The sequence below is a fragment of the Rhinatrema bivittatum genome, chromosome 3, assembly GCF_901001135.1.
Source record: "Rhinatrema bivittatum chromosome 3, aRhiBiv1.1, whole genome shotgun sequence".
NCBI classification, from domain to species: domain Eukaryota; kingdom Metazoa; phylum Chordata; class Amphibia; order Gymnophiona; family Rhinatrematidae; genus Rhinatrema; species Rhinatrema bivittatum.
Genome location: NC_042617.1, coordinates 453,286,975 through 453,309,573, shown reverse-complemented (window position 1 = coordinate 453,309,573; position 22,599 = coordinate 453,286,975). Strand labels below are relative to the sequence as shown.

General features: G+C 41.7%; 1 protein-coding gene across 1 annotated transcript in view; it reads right to left on the bottom strand.

Moving 5' to 3' along the window:
- Nucleotides 1-22,599, bottom strand: part of GREB1 (growth regulating estrogen receptor binding 1) — a 607,716-nt gene that overhangs the window by 61,537 nt on the left and 523,580 nt on the right. Inside the window, 3 exon segments of the mRNA XM_029595920.1 lie at nucleotides 2,462-2,636; nucleotides 10,919-11,123; nucleotides 12,924-13,085. Coding sequence (XP_029451780.1) covers nucleotides 2,462-2,636; nucleotides 10,919-11,123; nucleotides 12,924-13,085 — 542 coding nt within the window.

Sequence of the window (22,599 nt, the reverse complement as noted above, 5' to 3'; positions counted from 1 at the left end):
CAGGGTCCTAGTGGTGCCATACACCTTTTATTTCTTAATAATTGTCTTGACTGTTCTCCGAGGGATATTCAAGGCCTTTGCAATTATTTTATACTCATTCCCAGAACCTTGTCTTTCTACACCTTTGTCCCAGAGTTATTTTGACAGCTCCTTGGTACTCATGATTGGTCCTTTGAAAAGAAAGCCAATAGAAATGGATGAATTTATCCTAGCATCATGTGAATCAGTACAATTTAACACAGGTGAAGTCAATCCACTTGGTATGTGCTTTTGAAGGCAAATGGTTACACTAGAATTTTAAAAGTTAATGTGGGTGGGCATTTATCCAACCAAGCCATTCCAGTTTTATTTCTACATCATTTTCTAAGGAGTTCTGGTATATATTTTTCACTTGGCAGTTGTAGGGTAATAAATGCTGCTGTAGGAATAAATACTGATCTAATCCTTTTACTTCCAGGCTACAAAGGGTGTACATTTTGGAAGAGAGTGTAGACTTTCTATATCCATTATAAATAACTAAATAAATAACTACATTTTTTGTCATAAGTTTGAAGAAATAAAATATAACAGAAACAAACCTCTCTGAACAAAATACACTGAAACCTCTATTATTTCTACCAATTTGGAAAGCTTAAAATCTATGCTCCCCAAATTATTACAAAATATGCATTTAAGAAAAGTGGAAATATAAGCAAATATGATTTCATGCTGAGATGCTAATCATTTGTACAGATTCAAGACAACACTATTTAAGAAAGCATAATATATTGGCTTGTGTCATTATGAAGCCTATTATGCTGATCTTCCCTATATTTGGAAAAGTACAGTATTTCTCCTCGTTATCTTCTGTTATATTTAATAGACTATGGCTTCTACTAGGGTGACATCAAACAGTAATGTGTTAACATGTTACCATTGTTGTTGGAAGTTCACCTTAGTCTAGGGAAGATAACTTTCAAACAGTCTGGACAGCGGCAAAGTCTGCGTGTACACTGTACATGCAGACTTTACTGAGTATTTTCAAAGTGAATTTACATGTATAAGTTTGCTTTCAAAGAATTCAGGTAATTGACCGAGTACACACATGCACACAAATTTATACCTCCACTTTGGAAGGTGTAATGTGCGGGGTAACTTACATTACATTACATTACATTTTTAAAATAGAAAAGTAAGTGCGTAAATCCCTGCCCCAGATTTGTGTGAAAAATAATTTTGAAAATTCAGCCCAAAGATGCAGGCAAATAATTTAACATATTGATTTTGTCACTAAACTTTATGTAGGATCTCAAAGGATCACAAAAGTGTAATACATATCAGGGTATTTGAGTTGTCCGCTATTCTGAAAATCTTGAAGATTTTTGAGGGGAAAAAACCCCAGAACAATTTCTATCTTATGTTGTAATGGGAATGTATGTTGTAATGGGAATCCTATGTGCAATAGCTAAAATCCTGATCAACAGTTCTGGACCAATAAATGTATGCATCCTGATATTCACTACATCCCAAATGAAGCCATATACCAAAAGTCCATGCAATAGCAATATCACAGCTGTGAAGATGAAAGTTAGATCCTGGATCAAAATTACCCCTTCCCCCCCCCCCCCCCCCCCCCCCCCCACCCCTCCTGCCAGTTTTATCTTGACAATCTGGTCGATTCCCTTTATCTTGTACCAAGAACAGGAAGCACAGTGAGAAGAGCAGGGACACAATTTGCGCAGTTTCCAATGGTCTTACAACTCAGCAGGATATCAATATCATGATCAATACCAAATCCAATATATGAGTCTTGTATCAATTCACGAACGGAAGAAAATCCCAGATTCTCAGCAAATCATTAGACTGTATCATGAAATAAACTATGTACTGTATCTATGAGCACCGGTTTGAGGACCTGTCTCCCAGACACTGCAATCAAAGTTCAAAAAACCAGAATCAAATGATGCCTCTTTTTATAACTTCCCATTAAAAGGGAAATGTCTTGCATTATAAATCTTCTGCTCCATCAAAGCACAAGGAAAACAGTACATACAAAGAGAAGTACAGTTGAACATGCTCACTGCCAATGGGTCCTAGCACTTAGCAGGATGTTTTCTTACAGCATTAGACCAATACATACATCACAGAAACAAGAAAATGGACTGCAAGGTTTTTGTTTCATCTCAAAGCGCCCTGTCTTGCACTTTTGACCTTAACCTGTGAACAGCATGTTTTTGTGACTACTTAAAATGAAACCTATAACTAATACATTTTATGCCTACGAAATTTGTTCTTATGCTTTAACAGTGAAGACGAAGAAAAAAAAACCCTATAGTTTGCATGTCTTGAAGCAACTAGCGCTAAGTGCATCTATTTTGCCGTAAAAGACTTACAGCATTTAGATGTATTTACTAGATTTATTAATAGCCCTTAAAAGTTACTAGAGTGTTGAAAGGAAAAAATGTATCAATGCCTCCATTACCTGTTTCTCTCTCCAGTATAATCAATGTCCACAGTATTCCACATGACACAGGAATCATCGGCAATGACAATGAAAGGCCAGATGTCTTGGGGTTTCATACCAAGTTCCTCTTGCCGATTCCGCTCCAGATCCAAATTATGGTAAGACAACTCTTTTATCAGAAAGTGAGCAGCTCCTAGGAGAAAAATGAAACAAATAGGTCTGTGTATGACATTTCATGTTTCACCTTTGTTTCACCTTGCAATTTTTTAAAAAGGGCATGCGAGACTCTCACTCACCTGAGAAATCTCATCGTTTTGTTACAGACACACAGACAAAAGTGTAAAGAAAATCAATTAAACTTGTTTTTTTTTTTTGTTATATGTGCATTTATTTGATTTATATTCCGCTTTTCAGGTACTTCAACGTGGATCGCACTCAGGTACTGTAGGTATTTCCCTGTCCCCAGAGGGCTCACACTTTATGTTTGTATCTAAGGCAATGAAGAGTGAAGTGACTTGCCCAAGATCACAAGGAGCTGTCATGGGATGTGTATGTGTGTGTACATGTATGTACATGTGTGCATGTGTCTGTGTGTGTTGAGGGCTGGAATCCCCAATCATCAGAATGTGCAGTATGTAAAATATGCCAGCTAAGCTACGCAGGACTTGGGAACCTCCATATATTTTAACTTGTTAACTTTTATATTAATGGAAAAATCTTTCTAAGAAACACTTTGGAGCCGTAAAATTTAAATATCTTTAGATGAATATCAAAAACTTGCGAATTCAGAATTAGGCCTATACAAAATATAAATTCAAAGAAGAAGATAATTTTTAAATTAAACATGAAAATTACATAAGTATGTGCAAAAATGTCTTTGTTTAGTATAAAAAAGTTAATAGAGTCAAAACTGGACATTTGATTTTGTCCCTGATAAGTAATGGGAGGAATAGCACATTATTGAATATCTAAGGGGAGAGGAACTAAAAATACAAAATTCTAGGAAGAATCATACAGTAGTTGCTGAAGATGCCTTGCAAGATGAAAGATATGATGATGTCATAGCGTTGCTGTAAACTATTCAGCACTATTTATAAAAGCTTTAAGAAAAATGCTTTTTTCCCCCAAACCCCTCTCCTGGACTATTATAATCCCCTGCAAGCTGCCCTTCCTACTGTTGGGTAGTAGGCAGACTCAAGGGTTTGTATAGGGACTGTGAGAAGGCTATTATTCATTAGACCACAAATTTGGGGCAAGTGAGATTAACCTCTTAGCATTTCTTGCCAGAACCCCCGCCACGACTCCTCCCTCCCCTTCTCTTCCTTCCTATCTCCCAATCTCCTGGTTGTATGAGGTAATGATTTGGAATCACCTAGTGAGATCCTTGCACATTCTCTGAACAGTGCATTTTTCCCTTAGGATTTTTTTTTCTCAGTCTTGTCAGGAACATTAGGTGTTCAATTTCAGTTAAAGTAAATCTAGTGGTACTGGGAGAATAATGTGACAGTTTTAACTCGCACAATTTATAGCTAAATCCTATACTATAGTTATATTCTATTACTATATGGTCTATATTCAGAGGCATTTAGCTTCATAACTCACAGGTTATCCTGATAAAATTTGAATATTTGGGGTTAAGTAAGAATAACCTAAATTATAGCTACAAAATGCAAGGATCTACATTGGGAGCCATTACCCAGGAAAAGAATCTAGGCATCATCATGGATAAAGCAGAGTTGCTTACCTATAACAGGTGTTTTCCAAGAACAGCATCATGTTAGACCTCACACATGGGTGACATAATTGGATGGAGCCTGGCACAGAAAACGTATGTCAAAGTTTCTGGAACTTTGACTAGGCACAGTGAGCATGTGAATCGGTTATTTACTCTTTTGGATAATAGACTAGGCATGAAGTTAGTATGTGGCACATTTAAAACTAATCGGAGAAAATTCTTTTTCATTCAACCTACAATTAAGCTCTGTAATTTGCTGCTAGAGGATGTGGCACTGCAGTTAGTGTAGCTGGATTTAAAAAAGGTTTGGATAAGTTCTTGGAGGAGAAGTTCATTAACTATTAATCAAGTTGACATAGGGGCCGATTTTAAATCCTACACTCGCAGGGTACATTTGTGCGCGCTACCCCCGCCCCCGGACCGCCCATTTTTGAAAGCTCCGGGACATACGTGTGTCCCGGGGCTTGCGCACACCGCTGAGCCTATGCAAAATAGGCTCGGCACGCACAGGGGTAGGTTTTCGGGGGTTACGCGCGTAATCCTTTGAAAATCTACCCCTTAGAGACTAGCCACTGCTATTACTGACATCAGTAGCATGGGATTTATTTAATGTTTGGGTACTTGCCAGGTACTTGTAGCGTGGATTGGCCACTGTTGGAAACAGGGTGCTGAGCTTGATGGACCCTTGGTCTGACCCAGTATGGTAATTTCTTTTGTTCTTATGTTCTAACACAGCGGTTCTCAACCGGTGCGTCGCGACACACTAGTGTGTCGCCAAGCACCGGCAGGTGTGTCGCGTGGCTCCCGGTCCCTCCCGCTGCTCGTTCTTCCCTGCTGCCGTTGCCGCCGGGCTATCAGCACGTTCAAGCCCAGCGGGAACGGCAGCGGTGCACAAAAAAACAAAAGCTGTGGCATCCGCGGCTGCCCTTTTCTTCTTCCCGCGCCTGCATTCCCCCCCGGACCCGGAACAGGAAGTGGTGCGCGGGAAGAAGAAAGGCCGTGCCGCAAGAGAACCCACGCCTCGCGCGCCATCACGGCACACATGGGGAAGCGCTGCTGCGGCCGTATGGCCAACCGGTCTTCCTGTTCGGGGGGGGGAGCGGAAGCGCCGCGTGCAGCTTCCGCTTCCTCCCCCCAATGCAGGAGGATCAGCTGCCTCTCCTGCTGCCACCGGCCTCCTGCTATCTTCGGGCGTCGGGCCGTATGGTCCGTCAATCTTCCTGCTTGGGGTGGGGGAGCGGAAGCGTCGCGCACAGCTTCCGCTTTCTCCCCCAAAGCAGGAAGATCAGCTGCCTCTCCTGCTGCCACCGGCCTCCTGCTATCTTCGGGCGTCGGGCCGTATGGTCCGCCGATCTTCCTGCTTTGGGGGGAGGGAGGAAGCGGACGTTGTGCGCTGCGCTTCCGCTACCCCCCCCCCCCGACAGGAAGTTCGGCGGACCATACGGCCCGACGCCCGAAGATAGCAGGAGTCCGGTGGCAGCAGGAGAGGCAGCTGATCTTCCTGCTCTGGGGGAGAAAGCGGAAGGGAAAGGAGAGAGCAGCATGAGCCTCCCGCGATCGATGGAATTCTTCCTTCTTGGCCTGTGGGGGCTGGAGGAGGAGGAGCAGCTACCGTTTGTGCTCGGGGGGGGGGGGGGGAGGAAGTGAGTGACAGAAAGAGAGAGAAACAGCCAGCCAGCCAGCCTGCCTGTGTGTAAGTGAGAGAATGTATTTGAACGAGAGTATGTGTGTGATTGAGAGAAACTGGTCAGAGAGCTGATGTATGTGTATATGTGAGAGACAATGAAAGTGACTGCTCAAGGAGATGACTGATGTGTATGTGAGAGTGTGAGACAGTCAGGGATGTGTGTGTGAGAGAGAGAGAAAAAGCATGGAAGTGAGAAATCTGGGTATGTGAGAAAGCATGGGAGTAAGAAGCCTGGTGTTGTGGGGGTGTATGTGAAAGAAAGCATGGGAGTGAGAAGCCTGATTATGTGAGAGAGAGCATGGGAGTGGGAAGCCTGTGTGTGTGCATGTATATGAGAGAGACTGGTTGGTAAGGTGACGGTGTGACTGGTGTGTATGTGAATGTGAGAGAGAGAATGTGATTCAGGGAATGAGAAGCCTGTGCACGTGGAGAGCGAGCATGGAAATGAGAGAGAGACTGGGTGTGTGTGTGTGTGTGTGTGTAACAGAGAAAGTGATTATGGGAATGAGAAGCCTGTGCAGGTGAAGAGTGGGCATGGGAGTGAGAAACCTGTGTGTGTGTGTGAGACACAGCATGGGAGTGAGAAGCCTGTATATCTGAAAGAGAACATGAGAGTGGGAAGCCTATGTGTGTGTGTATATGCATGAGAGAGATCAGGTGACTGGTGTGTGTTTGTGTGTATGGGAGAGAGAGAAAGAAAGTGATTATGGGAATAAGAAGCCTGTGCATGTGAAGAGTGAGCATGGGAGTGAGAAAGCTGGGAGTGTGTGAGATACAGCATGGGAGTGAGAAGCCTGTATATCTGAAAGAGAACATGGGAGTGGGAAGCCTGTGTGTGTGTATGCATGAGAGAGATCAGGTGACTGGTGTGTGTTTATGTGGGAGAGAAAGAAAGTGATTATGGGAATGAGAAGCCTGTGCATGTGGAGAGAACAAGCATGGGAGTGAGAGACTGGTGAGTGTATGTGAGAAAGAGAAAGTGATTATGAGAGTGAGAAGCCCATATATGTAAGTGGAACACGGGAGTGGGAAGCCTGTGTGTGTGTGTGTATGGCATGAGAGAAACTGTTCAGGAAGGTGACTGGTGTGTTTGTCAAAGACTGGGAGATGATTGGTGTGTGAGAGACAGAAACTGGTCATGGGGGCATGACTGGTGTGTGTGTGTGTGTGTGTGAGAGAGAGACATGGGCCCTAAGGAAGAGGACCATGAGTATAGAGCTTAGCCACTACTGCTGCTTCTGGTGTGTGCTACAGCCTGCATGGAAGAGGAGTAGGAGAGCTGCTGGAGGGGGTAAGTAAAGGTGGCTTTTAAAGTTTATTTTTCTTGATTGACTGCTATTTTAATTATTTAATATTATGTGATGTGTCTGCTTTTTTTGAAATATTTTATTGGTGTTTGGAGAATTTTTAATAGTTTTTATGAGTTTTTAATTGTTGGATGTTATTCTGTTCATAGTTGTTGTGAAACATTTATTCTGCTTATTAGTATAGTTTTACAATTATTTCTGTGTGGGGATCTATAGCTGCTTGCTAGTTCTGTTTTCCTAATAAGAGGTGTATTGGTTTTTAGGGCCTGATTTAATATTTGTAGTGTTGCCTTTTCATAGATAGGGTTGCTCCTGTTTGAGTGTATTCCACAATACAGGTGTAACTGTGTGTGGATTAGTTTATGTGCATTACTACAGATCCTGGGAGTATGTTAGGTCGGTTCTGTGTCTGTTACAGAGATATTTTACTAGCATGTAAGTGTTTTATCAGTCTTATTTGTTGCGTTTTCTCAAGAGGACATGCATTGGTGGTAAACTGCTGTCTTTTCATAAGTAGGGCTATTGAGCCTGAAAGTAGAAGGAGTTTGAGTTGCTGTTACTGAGATGACACCAGAACCAGAATATCTTTTTTGTAGAGTGAGTTGAATGGGGAATGTCATAATTCTGCTTTACATCCATTATTGTGGATCAGAGGGGTTCCCATGGATGCAAACTGTACATTTACATCTAGCCCTGTGACGATCATGGGTCAGTGTGTCACGCATGTGAGAACCATCTGTCAGGTGTGTCCCGACAGAAAAAAGGTTGAGAACCACTGTTCTAACAGATAAACGCAAATCAGTTGTTTACTTTTTCAGTAGGTACAAAGTCTAGGGGACATTCAATGAAGTTACTAGGTGATATTTTTAAGACAAATAGGAGAAATTATCTTTTGTACTGGATTTATAAAACGTTTGGACATGCTCCTGGAAGAAAAGTCCATAAACCATTATTAAAGTGGACTTGGGGGGAAATCCTCTGCTTATCCCTGGGATATGCAGCATAGAATCCATCTACCTTTTGGGATCCTGCTAGGTGACTGTGACCTGGATTGGCCACTGTTAGAAACAGGATACTGGGCTTGATGGATCTTTGGTGTGACCCAGAATGGCAAATCTTATGCTCTTATGTAGATTTTATCACTATGCCAGAGATATGGTGCAATGACAACCATTACTGGGATATAGTCACACCACACGCCATACTCTGATCAGAAAGGAAAAGGTGAGAGAAGTAGCACTTTTTATGAAGAATAACATGAAGGTAACAGAAATACAAAGAACACAAAGGAGATGAGGCATGGTGGATTATCCTAGAGACAGGCAATAGAACTACCATACTGATGTCTACAGACCTCTAGCCCATAATAGTATGAATCAAATGAAAAACTAGAGTAGTTATTGACAAAATATCTTCTACACAACGTTTCGAACCGTTATTGGGAAAATTATTTGTCATCCAAAATTATAGGATCTGTGCTTTGCATTATTTACATTAAATTTTGGATGACAAATAATTTTCCCAATAACGGTTCGAAACGTTGTGTAGAAGATATTTTGTCAATAACTACTCTAGTTTTTCATTTGATTCATACTATTTTATCCAATTAGATGCATTGGCTTTATTAATTGATAGATACACAATTCATTTTTTACGCATTTTAATAATAATTCACATACATAATAATTTTTATTGTCATTTAATTTCAATTTTTATTCTCATTTTTATTAAAATAATGGGGGTTCTATTTTATTAAAATAATGGGGGTTCTATTTTAATTTGTTGCTGAGTACCATCCAGATTGTTGATATATTTTATTATTGGAGAGGTGCAACCGTTGTTTCTTATGTTAATTATTATAGACCATTTGTTTGATATTTTTTAGACACATGTGCATGGTGGAATTTACTTTGACCATCACCCAACTACTCTCTGACTTACAAGGTAGTATCCTACTAGTTCTAAATTATGCAGATAGTCCTGTTCATATTGATGTTGCTAACTGGCTCTATCCACATTTCCAATTTAATTTTGCTTCATGTCACTCTAAGTCCTTCATTTATTAGTTTGTATGTATTTAATGAGGAGTTCTTATTATTCATTTTGTTGATTTTACATATTTATATTTGTATTGATTTTATTAATATTTGCGTTTTAATGATTTTATGTTTTTTAGATGTTTTCATGTTTTATTAAATTTATTTACATGTTTGTTTGTAGCCCCTGAGGCAGCCACCATTGGTGGCGAAACTCGGCCAGAGTCGGGCACTTGTATATGATATTGCACGTCTCCATCAATAAAGACTTGAAAAAGACTTCTTGTGGCATCCACCACTTTGTTGCTTCCTCAAGACAGATGACAAGACAGGATCTCTAACAGAGAAGTCCTTGAAAGGTGCCACATTTTTTGCATGGAGAAAATGGTGGTAAAAGCTCAACTTCATTGGGCAAGTGATATCATAAGGATGGAAGACACCAGAATTCTTTTAACTATGGGTAATTGAAAAATGGATACAGAGAAGACCACACCTCAGATTCAAAGACATCCTCAAGTATAGCCTTAAAAACTGTAAGGCAGACCTCAACAGATGGGAGGACATGGTTTGAACAGGATCTGATGCAGGCAGCTCAGTCACTTGGCCATCCATAAATTAGAAACCAAGTGAACACAAGTACAAAAGGAAAAGAATGAGAGAAGAAAGGTCAACATCTCAACTTCATCAACTGCAAGTTTCACCTGTGCCACCAGTGGTTTCATTTGCAGGTCAAGGATTGGTCTTATAATATTTTAGATGCAGCTACATAAGAAACTTGTGTAGCAATGCTATGCATACATAAAACGAATCCCTACTACCATCTTTGTTACACAGTGGCATCTTGTCAATCAACCATATTCTTTCTGAATATCTGATAACAGGCCATGAAAAGTAAATGGGCAATCCAAGAAGATAATTCAAGCTGTAGGGATGTGAATCGTTTTTCTAACGAATTTAAATATCGTATGATATTTCTAAATTCGTTAATATATCGGGTACAAAAAAGAAACGATCACTTTTCCCCCCTGAATTTTCGTAAAAATTGTTTTTCGGGTTAGTGCGCACTAACCAAAAAACATTTATTTACTTTTTGCTATTTTTGTTAGTGCGCGCTAACATGAGTTAGCGCACACTAATCCGAAAAACGATTTCTCACTAAAAAAAACAAACGGGGATCTGTGGGAAAACGAGATGTTCCCGCGGCCAGACGATCCCGAAAGCTGGAACAATCGGGCACCCGATTCACATCCCTATCAAGCTGTTCATGTAACTAATAAGCTGCCACCTATTGGGTCTTTAGTCACAGGAAAAGAGTCTATTAGATACTCCATTTGAGTACTTCAGCCACATTCCAGATAAATAATGAGAAACAGGACACGGAATTTTCCATTTCAAATAAGCAGTTACCTGCGAAAATTCTATAGGCTGAAAATTGCCTTTTCCTCAGTACGGCACCTGAGTTTCAAGAGACATTTTATCCAGCTTTCCACCAGTCAGGACACAGCTGAACCCACAACAGATAACAAGGAAAGTGGTATTATGAAGAAATAAAAAGCAAATTAGAGCATATGGTGCTCTCTTAAGATTCACTAAATGGAAAACTTTAGTATGTTCATCATATGGCAGTGACATTTATAGGCTTTATTTTGCTTCCAATCAAATAGCATGTTCAAGCATCAGGAACTAAAGAAAGGGTACATTTATACCTACCTACTCCAGCACTGTTGAAAATACTTGGTAGAACCAGCATTATATGGTTAGGCCAATATTTTTTATATATTGCCATTTCATACTCCTTGACAACTAAGACATGCAAGTGGTTCGCACCATCCATTGCATGATACAAGTTGAAGAGTCCATGCTCATGACGGCCAGTTGTAGGTGTAAAGATGGGGCTTCTTACGCAATCCATATTCTGTTTTCAAAGTAAAAATATGAGTAACCATGTTTTATTTCAGCAAATGACAGTCTTTTGAACTAAAATTATTGTTATGCTCAAACAAGCCATTTTTTTTTTACTCTGCTGTGCATATGAGAAAGGAAACTATATGGTGTATTATACTTTTAGGGGGACTGATGTTCAAAAGATGCATTTAAAATGAGCTTTTAACCACATACATCTGACTGTTAAATACTCCCCCTCTGCCCCACATTTATCTAAATTTTCTGTGTACCATTTTAGTTGGAAAAAATACAGTGCCAGATGAGGTCAGGCTTTTCAAACATATTCAGTGCTAACTGGTTAAATATGGCTGGACAAATCTAGATGTTGCAATAATGTTCCTAAATCTGCCTGGGTATTGCTCAATTTCATTCCTTCCCAGCACATGAAAGTCTATTAAGAAAATATCCAAAGCTGCAATCCCCACCTCCTTCCTATAACCAATAGTTTTTCAAAAAAATGTCCCGAGCCACAAATCCCCATATTCTTCCTTCCTCCTTCTAGCACCTGAAAATATAGGAAAATGCCCTGATCCACTATTCCCACTTCCCTTACCCTATACCCCCCCCCCGACCTCCACCAGGACCCCTTCTTCCTTTCTCCCCAAAATCTTGCCCCTCTCCCAACAACCATTTGACATCCCTCACAAAGTGACCCCCAAGCCGAGCTAGCAGCAATACTCACTCTTCCCTCCTATTGGCTTGGTGTTCTCTGTTACTCTGACACAATGCTGGATGCTGCGCCAGTAGAAGGGAAGACTGAGAACTTCTGTTCGCTTGGCCTAGGATCATTTTGGAGGGAGGGGGATATCAAAGCCAGTAGAATTTTGGGGAGAAAGGAAGGATCATTTATAATTTTCTCAACACTTTCAGATGCTGGGAGAGATCATGGGAGAGATCATGGCATAAAAAAACAAAACTAACAGGAGGAATGGAAGGATCACAGCTTGTATTTTTTTTTAACTTGAGGATTTAGCCAGCTAGCATGGATGGTCAGCACTAACCACTTAAGTTTAGTCAGCCAAACCATATGCACAGAGCTTTTCTAAATCTAGTTGAAAACTTAACTTGGCCCTGCTGAAAATGTGCCAGAAGATATCCAGTTAAAATTAATTGCTCGTCTTAGCTAAACAGTGGCTAATTGGAAATTTACCTCTTATTTCTTATACTTCAAAGCTCATTTTGATAGCCTTAGAGTTCAGAATTAGTGTACCTATTTACCAGCTCAGGGAGAAGTGGACCTTACAAGGTCAGTCAGTACCTCAGGACGTATTAAGACTCTTGGCCAGTGTCTTTGGAAGTTAAGAATCATCTTCTTAGTATTTCATAATGTCTGGGGATAACTAGCACCAAGAGACACTCTAGCAACAAAGGGAAGGGGCTAGAACAGTGGTTCCCAAACCTGACCTGAGGCACCCCCTGCAAGTTGGGTTTTCAGGATATTCATAATGAATATGCAAGAGATAAATCTGCATGTGATGGAAGCAATGCAAGCAAATCAATCTCATGTATATTCATTGCAGATATCCTGTAAAGAACATTGGTCAGGAGTCCCCCAAGACAGTTTTGGGAGCTACTGCATTACAATATTTTCAGGAAGCAATGGGGCTGATGGAAAGTCTGTGTCTACATGAGCAGATCAATGCCCTGGGGACGTTCATATCAAGTGAGGCATTTTAAGAGAGTTCCTGAAACAATAAGAAATGGAAACTGTGTTGGCAGTCAGCTAGAGGCTTCATTTATAGTATAAATTTAAAAGTAACTATAAATTTACCGTATCTGTGATAAGTGGTAATCGCATGCTTTCCAATTGTCCTCCTGGTTGGCTAAAGACAAAATGGTGCTCCTTTGACTTGGGTATGATGAAATGAAGGTTGATTTCCTCTCCTAGCATGGAATAGGAAAACGCAAAGGCATGCAATGTGGACTCATACAGCTGAAGGAAAAAATAGCATTGCTAATGAAAAGAGGTGAACTTCAGTTCCGTAAAGAAGATATAATTTAACAGTCCGATGATGAAACATGACAATGAATCTGTCTAGCAATATCAGTGCACCAGCATTCATTTCAGAGAAACACTTCTATAGATTTTAGGTGAGCTTGGAAACCAGGAAGAATGCAGGTATCAGATAGGATCTCCTGCAACCTTTTTTCTGTCTCATTTCCATAACAGTTCTACCTAAATCATTTTATACACACAGAGTTTACACAATTGGAAGTGCTTCCTGTAAAAAACAATTTCCTTAGTGGTTTGTATTAGAACCGTTTTTCCATTACAACTTGTCATTTTGTATTACAAATCACAGAAGACATCCGTTCATTAGCTGGTAATACACATTTTGATTTAGAGAGGTTCAAAGACTGCAGGATATGGAAACTTCACAGTTAATTCCCAAATTTCTGTGCACTGTGCTTCACATTCCACTTCTGATTCATTTGTTATACAGTTAATAAGGGGATGGGATACCTCCTTTAAGATATGAGTTTAGAATTTTACTCTTCTGGTCTTCAAAAATAAAATCTGATCTAGTGTTCACCAGAGCATCAGGCCCTGATATACAAGGATAGTTTCCAATGTAATATAAAACAGCCACAAAATTTAAATTTTTCTGTATATTTCACAGCATTGTAAGTACTCGTACCCACAGCACATATTCTACCTATTAAAAACCTATTTTTTCCAATTTTATGTTCAAATCCTTTTTATCATATTAACAAGTGCAGGAACAAACTACAAAATAAAGAAACCAAAAGCACAGGACACATGATTAATCCTTCCAGGTTAACTCAACTATTCATTGTTGGAAATCCACTGCAAATATAAAGTTTTATTCCTTTAGTTAAACAGGCTTTCTACATAAATATTCTTTTATTTAACAGTCATCACAAGCATTGCTCTGGAATTCAAAGACCTGGCAAAACATACCAACAAAATACTTCCATTTTATAATTCTGGGATATGAATAATATAAGATAGGTATAAACAGCAAAAACTCAAGATTGGTGGCAAAGGAACCCAGAATAGAAGGGAACTCTGTTATTGCAGGAACAAATAAGAGAGCAGAGTTAGAAAGAAAAAAAAGTTAAGGGGTAAATTTTCAAAAGCTTTGTAAGTACTTCAGCATGTAAAATAAGGAATAACATGTATAGCTTGGTCTTATGTGCAAAATGGGAATCTTGAACAACCTAAAGAAGTTAGGGCTGTTCAATTTGGAGAAGAAACTAATGAGGGGGGATATGATAGAAGTGTACAAAATCATGAAAGGACTTGAACAAGTTAATGTAAATGGGTTATTTACTCTCTCAGATAACAGAAGGACTGAGGGGGCACTCCATTAAGGGGGTCATTTTCCAAAGGTATCGCACGCGAAAAGGGATATCTAAATCGGGGCAGAGTTGGGGCGGAGTCCGCACTGGAAGGGGAGGAGTTGGGGCGGCCTCGGGGCGGACTCCGCGACAACTTCACTGACGGCGAAAGGTATCGCTGCCAGTATCGCACCCAATAGCACCACCTTTCACGGTGGCACTATTCGGTGTGAAAGTCGGCAGCGATCACACCGTGGAGGTGTGATCGCTGCCGGCTTTTGCAGGCCCGCCCCCCGCTACCATGCAATTCAGGAAGCAAGGCGAAGATAGAAAATCTAGGCCTAAGTTAGCAAGTAGCTCATTTAAAACAAATCAAAGAAAATTCTTTTTCACTAATGGCCCAATTTTATAAGGGTCACATGCGTAAATAACGGGGATTATGCATGTGGCCAGGCCTTGTGCACGCTGCATGCATTTTCGGAAGATCCCAGCCATGCGCGTATCCCCCTTTATGCGCCAAAGTGCCGGGCCTCTCCAAAGCGGTGGGCTGGGGGTGGGGTCTGGGTGGGGCAGGGAGTGGGCCAGGACAGCGCCATTCGATGCTGTCCTGGGAAGGCAGACCGGCATGTGTAACTTACTTCTGATCATCAGAGCAGGTAAGTTACTGAACAAAAAAAAATAGGGTAGGTAGGTAGGGTTTAGGGGTTGGGGTACAGAGAGGAAAGGGGAAAGGGGAGGAAGTGGGGGTTAGGGAAGTTCCCTCCCAGTCCGCTCCTTAATTGGAGCGGACTGGGAAGGAACTGTCAAAAAGGCCGATCGCATTGCCGTGCGTAATTTGAACATTCTCCCCCCTGAGCGCGTGAGTCAAGGGCCACCCGCACATACGCACACAGATATTAAAATCCGGCACACATGTGCGCACGGACATCTGATTTTATAACATGCGTGCTGTGGCGCACGCATGTTATAAATTTGGCACGTCCATATGCGCGCACCGGGACTCGCTCGCACATGGATGCGCATATGTGGGTCTTAAAATCGACCCCTTAGCGCATAGTTAAGCGCTGGAATTCATTTCCAGAGGATGTGGTTACAGAAGTTAGTGTAACTGGGTTTAAAAAAGGTTTGGATAAGTTCCTAGAGGAAAAATCCATAAACTGCTATTATGGAATAAGCAATAGTAGATTGAGATTTATTTAATGTTTGGGTACTTGCCAGATACTTGTGACTGGCTTGATGGACCCTTGGTCTGACCCAATATAGCATATCTTATATTCTTATGTTCTTATGTTCTGCACATAATTTTCTTACATGCATACATTTATCCACAGAAAAAAGGGGCATTTTGTGATGATTTGTAAAGATCTACGTGTGTAAAATGAATAACTTTGTGCTCCATTTTGCAACAATAAACTAAGCCCATTACCTTATGTCTCTTCTCAGGATAACAATAGCATGAAAGCGTTCTAGAGGTTATATGATGCAGTCACAGCAGGTGGATGTGATCTGAGGGAGCTCCTGGGTGTAGCTGTATTTCGCTTTTTTCAATTGGAGAAACTATAACAACTGCTTGGAATTGCAGTCATGAATTTTATCGACAATTGGCTAATGAGGCTCGGTGAACAAATGTCTTCTCCGAAAGACATCCGGGCCGATACAGTAAAGTCCGCGGGAGAGTGGGCAGCGCGCGCACAGGCCACTCTCCTGTGTGCGCGATTCAGTATTCAAATTAGGCCCGGTGGTAAAAAGAGGTAAAAAGAGGCGCTAGGGACACTAGCGCGTCCCTAGCACCTCTTTTTGGACAGGATAGGGGGCTGTCAGCAGGTTTGACAGCCGATGCTCAATTTTGCCGGCGTCGGTTGTCAAACCCGCTGACAGCCATGGATTCGGAAACCGGACGCCGGCACAATTGGGTGTCCGGTTTTCAACCCATGAGCCGCAGGCCGACTTCAAAAATTTTTTTTTTTAAACTTTTTGTAACTTTCGGGACCTCAGACTTAATATCGCCATGATACTAAGTCGGAGGGTGCACAGAAAAGTAGTCTTTACTGCTTTTCTATGCACTTTCCTGGTGCTTGGCTGCACATTTTCCTTTCTGAATCGCGTGGGAATACCTAATAGGGCCATCAACATGCATTTGCATGTTGCGGGCGCTATTAGGTTCGGGGGGGGGGGGGGGGGGTTGGATGTGCGTTTTTGACCCTTTACTGAATAAGCGAAACGCGCATCCAATCGCGGGTTGACAGTGCACTCCGCCGGAGCGCACTGTACTGTATCAGCCTGATAGAGGGAGAAAAGCATGATCATGGACAACAAAATGGCAACGAAGAGAAAGAGCTGGGATCAGAAGTTAATACTAAGAGAAATCAATTAATTCATGCTATTTCAGAGAAAGTGGCAGTGGTGCTAGAAGACTGTTTTAATAGTTTGGAGAATGTGATAGATGGAATAAAATCTGATATTTTGCTGCATGCTATGCAAATCAGAGAGCTTCACAAAAGGCACATTTAAAGGAAGAAACTGCAGCAGATAGTAAACGAACTTAAAAAAAAACATACAGAAAAAAGTACCAGAAGATCATGTAGATCAATGGTTCTCAACATTTTCCCCATCATGACATCCCTGACAGACCACGCTCACACGTGTGACACACTGCTCATTGCAATTCATGGCGGAAATAAAAAATAAAGGCCCAGTATTATTTTTATTGTTAAGAATGACACAAGGGAAAGATACATATACGTCTGAACAGAAATTTCATAAATAGTAAACATCCCACACCAAAACAGCACCAATTTCCAGTACTCTAACAGTAAACACCTTACCTAAGAAAAGGCAACACTGAGAATATTACACCAGGCCTTAAGACACCAATACATCTCCTATTAGGAAAACGGAACAAGCCAGGCTACTATAGAGCCCTACACAGAAACTACATGCCAGCAGAAAATCTCACCTGAATCACCTGTGCTGACCCTCACCTAACAAAGCATAAAGACACCAAAACGCATAACTAGAAGCATGCAGACAAAAACTGAATTGGAAACTGCAACAAGCCAGGGTCTCTCTATACAGTGTAACAAAGGAAACATCACCAGTCCTTATAAAACAAATCAAGAAATATAAAATCAATAGCAGTAAAAACATAATAATAAAAAAAACAGATTATTTCAAAACAGCTGATGAATGAAATACCAATAAATAAAAACTCATATCAAAAATTTCTAGATACCAATAAAATATTTCAAAATAGCAGACACAAAGACCCAGTAATGAAAAATAATAAGGATACAAAAAATGTTTTGCTCTACATACCTGGGAATGTTTGATATCCAGGTGCCCTGAGATTGTTTTGAATTAGCAGGAGGAGGGATGGGTTTTTTGCAACTTTCTCCTCTCTCACACTGGCTCTCAATCACTCACATATACACATGCTTTTTCTCCCTCACTTACATAGGCTCTTTTCACGCTTACACACACAGGCTTTCAATCGCACGCATACATGTCTTTTTCTCTCACACACAGACTCTTATTCACATGCTTACAAACATGCTCTCTCTCTTTTTCTCATTTACATACAGGCTCTCAATCACATACTCACATGATCCCTGACCTACACCAGCTCTCAATCACACACAGATGTTCTCTCTTTTACTTATATACACAGGCTCTTAATCACACACAAAGGATCTCAATCACACACACATACTCTTTCACACAAACAAGTTTTCAATCACTAATTTACACATACAGGTTCTCAGTCATACACTTCCATTCATGTTATCTCTCACACACAGGCTCTCAATCACACACATACTCTCTTTCAAATATACAGGCCTCAAACATTCATATACATGCTATCTCACTCACACACACACAGCAAGCACCTCAAACACATATGCTTGCTCATTCACTCACTCCCCCCCCCCCCCCGAACTAGCGACAGCAGCAGCTTCCTCCACTTCCAACCCTAAAGGCAGCAGCAACCTCCTTCACTTTCAGCCTTCACGGAGTCCCATCGGCCGTGGGGGTTGACGTTGTTTTTCATTTTTCTCTGAGCCGCGCTGCTCATTTATCAGGCTGCACCTCTCTTCTCTTCTTCGGGCCGATGCTGCCCGCACTAACATGGTCTCTTCTTCCCACGCATGCACCTGCTACTCACTACTTCCTCTTCCGGGCCGCGGTGGGGGGGGGGGGGGGGCGGAGAAGTGCCAGTGTCACTGATTCCAGCTGTCCTGCCACGTTCTGCCTGGGCTATCAGCATTTTAAGCCTGGGTGGAGGACCTATTTTGTTTGGGTAGGGGGAGAAGCTGGGTTAGCGGGGGACCGGGAAGTGTGGCAACACACCTGAGTGTGCTTGGCGACATACTGGTTGAGAACCACTGATGTAGATCATAAAGAAAACACAGGATACCATAATAAAAATTAGGTAACAGGAGTTCTAGGAAGTGGGAAAGTGTGGGAACTGTTCCAACTGATCTAAAAAGGGATTTATGAGATGCTGAATATAACTGGAGAAGGAAAACAGATCTGAACATATGCACAGTTTGTGGACCTGAAGAAATAGTGATAAAAGACTGTGCCCAAACATGGATTGACTACGCTGACAAAGCTAAAATAATGGCAGCTTATTTGAAAGAATCCCTGGAGATGTAGGGAAAAAATAAATGTTGCTGTTCCATGACTTCTCTGCAAGGGTGATAATGCAGAGAAAGAAGCTGCTCGGTGCTATAAAAAAAAAGGGGATCTAATTTATGGTGATGTATCTTGAATGTGTGAAAATCCAGAAAAATAAAGCTACTAAAACACTATTTACAATAACAGGAAAAAGGAATTTTATTACCAGCATGTCCAAAGAGGAAGCTTGATTGATATGTGGAACTAATTTTGGATGAGACAGTTCCACACAGGATGGCAGAAGTTCAGATTCTACAAGTTTCAGTATTTGTTATTGGATTATTTCTTTGTTTTTTTAGTTTTGTGAATGCATTTACAAAGGAGATGGTCAATGGAGAAGATCTGAAGAGGTGAAGTCCTGAAAGTTTGAATACTTTTAGAGCTGCTTGTGTCTGTATGGATGTGGGTGGGGATGTGGGTTGGGATGAATATGTGAAAAAAAAAGTGAACTTGACAAATTTAATTCTGGGATTATGCACGCAATGATCTATGGCATATCCCCAGGAGCAACCAGAGGAACACTGTGCATGAAAACCTATGTAGTCTTGAAAAAACGTTCAGAGACGGCGTCGGCTAAATGTTTTAACCCCTACACTAGAACTTCCCTCCCCGGATGAACTAAATAAGTTACACTAGAGTTTTGTATTTCGTACCTCGTTCTTTTCATTCTCAATGAACCCACTTCCCCTGTGCTTTCTTGCAATGCAAAGTTTAAGCTAAACACGTCGCAACCCTGTTCAAGCAATTACGATTTTTGTTCTATGCTTTTTTTTCTCTGTTAACAGTTCGATGTATTCTCTACCTCTCATTGTTTCCATGTCCTGGTTTCGATGTAATAAGTTGTTGTACTGTAAACCGGGGTGAAGGCTAATTGCTAAACCTTGGTATATAAAAGCACCGAAATAAATTAAATAAATAAATAAATAAAGAAATAAATAAATAAATAAAATGTTAACTAGTAGGGGTATTCTTTTTGTAGTGATTCTAGATAACATTGTATGTGGTGTAGAGGTTTAGCTAGGAGACCTCTTCAGCTATTGATAATTTGAAGGGGAAATCCTAGAAAAACATATAATTCTTTAACATGTATTAAACATGATTAATCTGAATTTTTTTTAATATAGATGGGATTCCATTCCCCAATTAAAAGAAAGATGTTGATAATATTGAAAATTTGAAAACCCAACTGGTATTCTTTCAAAAACATATCTTGAGGATAAAAAACATGACAAATTAGCAAGAGATTGGGTTGGGACCTGCAAGTACTTACTGTATAATAGGTGTAAAAGAGATGAGGCTCTTTTGTTCTATAAGAATTCACCTGTTAATATAATTTCAGTGAAGTCTGAAGCTCAAGTGTATTTTATTTTATTGGATGTTGAAACTTAAAATAAGTTATAGGTTTTTTATTACATTTATGTTGCAAATGTGTATAAGTATGGATTATTTTCCCAAATTATTGTAGAATTATCTAGATACGATAAACATTCTCAAGGCAATATTCAGAAAAGCGGCAAGTGAACAAGTTATTCAGCTAGTTAGCCATATAATTTGTCCTGGACTTTCAGTGGGACAGGTCTTCTGCTAATGTTGCGGTTTCCACCGCTTCCCCTCTATCCGCTCTGACTGCGCTTACCTCCAGTGGTGGAAACGCCGCTCCCGCGGCTCTGCCGGTCTCTCAGGGCATCCGCCATTACCGGCCCATCTTCCTGCCGCCACGCGCGCGCGTCAGGACGCGCACTATGGGCGCACAGCCGCCGGAAGTCTGGCCCCGCCTGGGCTAACGACGCCACGCCCCAAGCCTGATTTAACCGGCGTTCGGACACTGTCTCATTGCCTTGCAACGAGATTCACTACTGGTTAGTAGTTCTGAGTTGCGCTACGTTTCTTCCACGTTCCTGACTTGACTTCTGCTTGTTCCTGATTCCGCTTCTGCCTGCCGCCTGCCTTTGACTTCAGCCTGTTCCTGACTCCGCTTCTGCTCGCTGCCAGCCACCGACTTCAGCCTGTGCCTGACCCCGCTTCTGCCTGCCGCCAGCCCTTGACCTGGATCCGTCCACGTTCCTGCTCACAGCTTGCTCCAGTTCACAGCACGCTACAGACTCCGTTTCTGCTCACAGTCTGTTCCAGTTCACAGCACGCTACAGACTCCGTTCCTGCTCACAGCTTGCTCCAGTTCACAGCACGCTACAGACTCCGTTCCTGCTCACAGCTTGCTCCAGTTCACAGCACGCTACAGACTCCGTTCCTGCTCACAGCTTGCTCCAGTTCACGGCTTGCTACTAACTCTGTTCCTGCTCACAGCCTGCTCCAGTTCGCAGCACGCTACGGACTCCATCCCTGTCCACAACCTGCTTCTGTTCATTGCACATTACAGACTCCGTTCCGGCTCTCGGCCTGCTCCAGTACACGTCCGACCCAGCCAGCCTACAGACTATAGTGTTCCTACTGGACTATCTTATCATACTCTCTGCCCAGGCCTTCTCCACCTATAGAGACTCAGACTGTCCTCCTAAGTCCCAAGGTTCCAGGACTCTACGGGCTCCTCCTGGGGGGTTCCTGGTCCCAGGGTGAAGACCTCTGCCTGTGGCTCCGCCTCCCGACCTACCCTATCTTTTGGGGAAGTTCGGCCCAAGGGTTCACTTCCGGACTGCAGCTTCACAGACTGCAACAGCTAAATACACTTATCTAAAGTGATTTGGGTACACCATCCCAGATAACTTTAAACCTAGCCAGCTATGTCTGAATAGCATTGTGCAGAGAAAAAAAGTTTTTCATTTTTCAGTTCGTTTCGGCAGTTTTTTTTCCTATGCATTTCGATTTGTAGAATGTTTGATTTATTAGATTAGTGTGAAAATAACAAATGAAACATAGCCCTCTCCCAAAAAAAATGGCAAAAAAATTAAAAGAGCCTGTTAAGGCCTCCCCTCCCTCCCTTCTTCCAACCCACTTTGAAAAATGCCAAGGCCAGGATTTCCCTCAGCCTCCATTTACCTGGTCCAGTGTGGATCTGCTGGCAAGGCCTAGGCCCAGGCCAAAGCTTCGGTCTTGCATAGGCCAAGGACACGGTAGGCTGCTGTGACCTCGACCTCCACAAGGCCAGTGCCTCGGCCTGGATGGGTCCAGAGGCCGGGTCTTAACACCGGGACTTGACCTAGACCCAGGCCCAATTCTGGAGCCTAGATGACTGGGTAAGTGATTGTTCGGGGGAAGGGTTCGGGCCCTGGCCTAGGCCATGATCCAGGTGTCGTGTTTGGGCCTAGGCCATGGCCCCTGCTTTGGGCTTTGGCCTATGGCCTAGGCAAGGCCCCAGCTTCGCATCTAAGCCTAGGCCGAGGTACCAGTATTGCACTTGAGCGTAGGCAATGGCCCTGCATTGGGCCTTGTAAAATGCATTCATTTAAAACAAATGTAACAAATTAAGATTTATATGTTTATTTATTTAAAGTTTTTCTAGACCGACATTC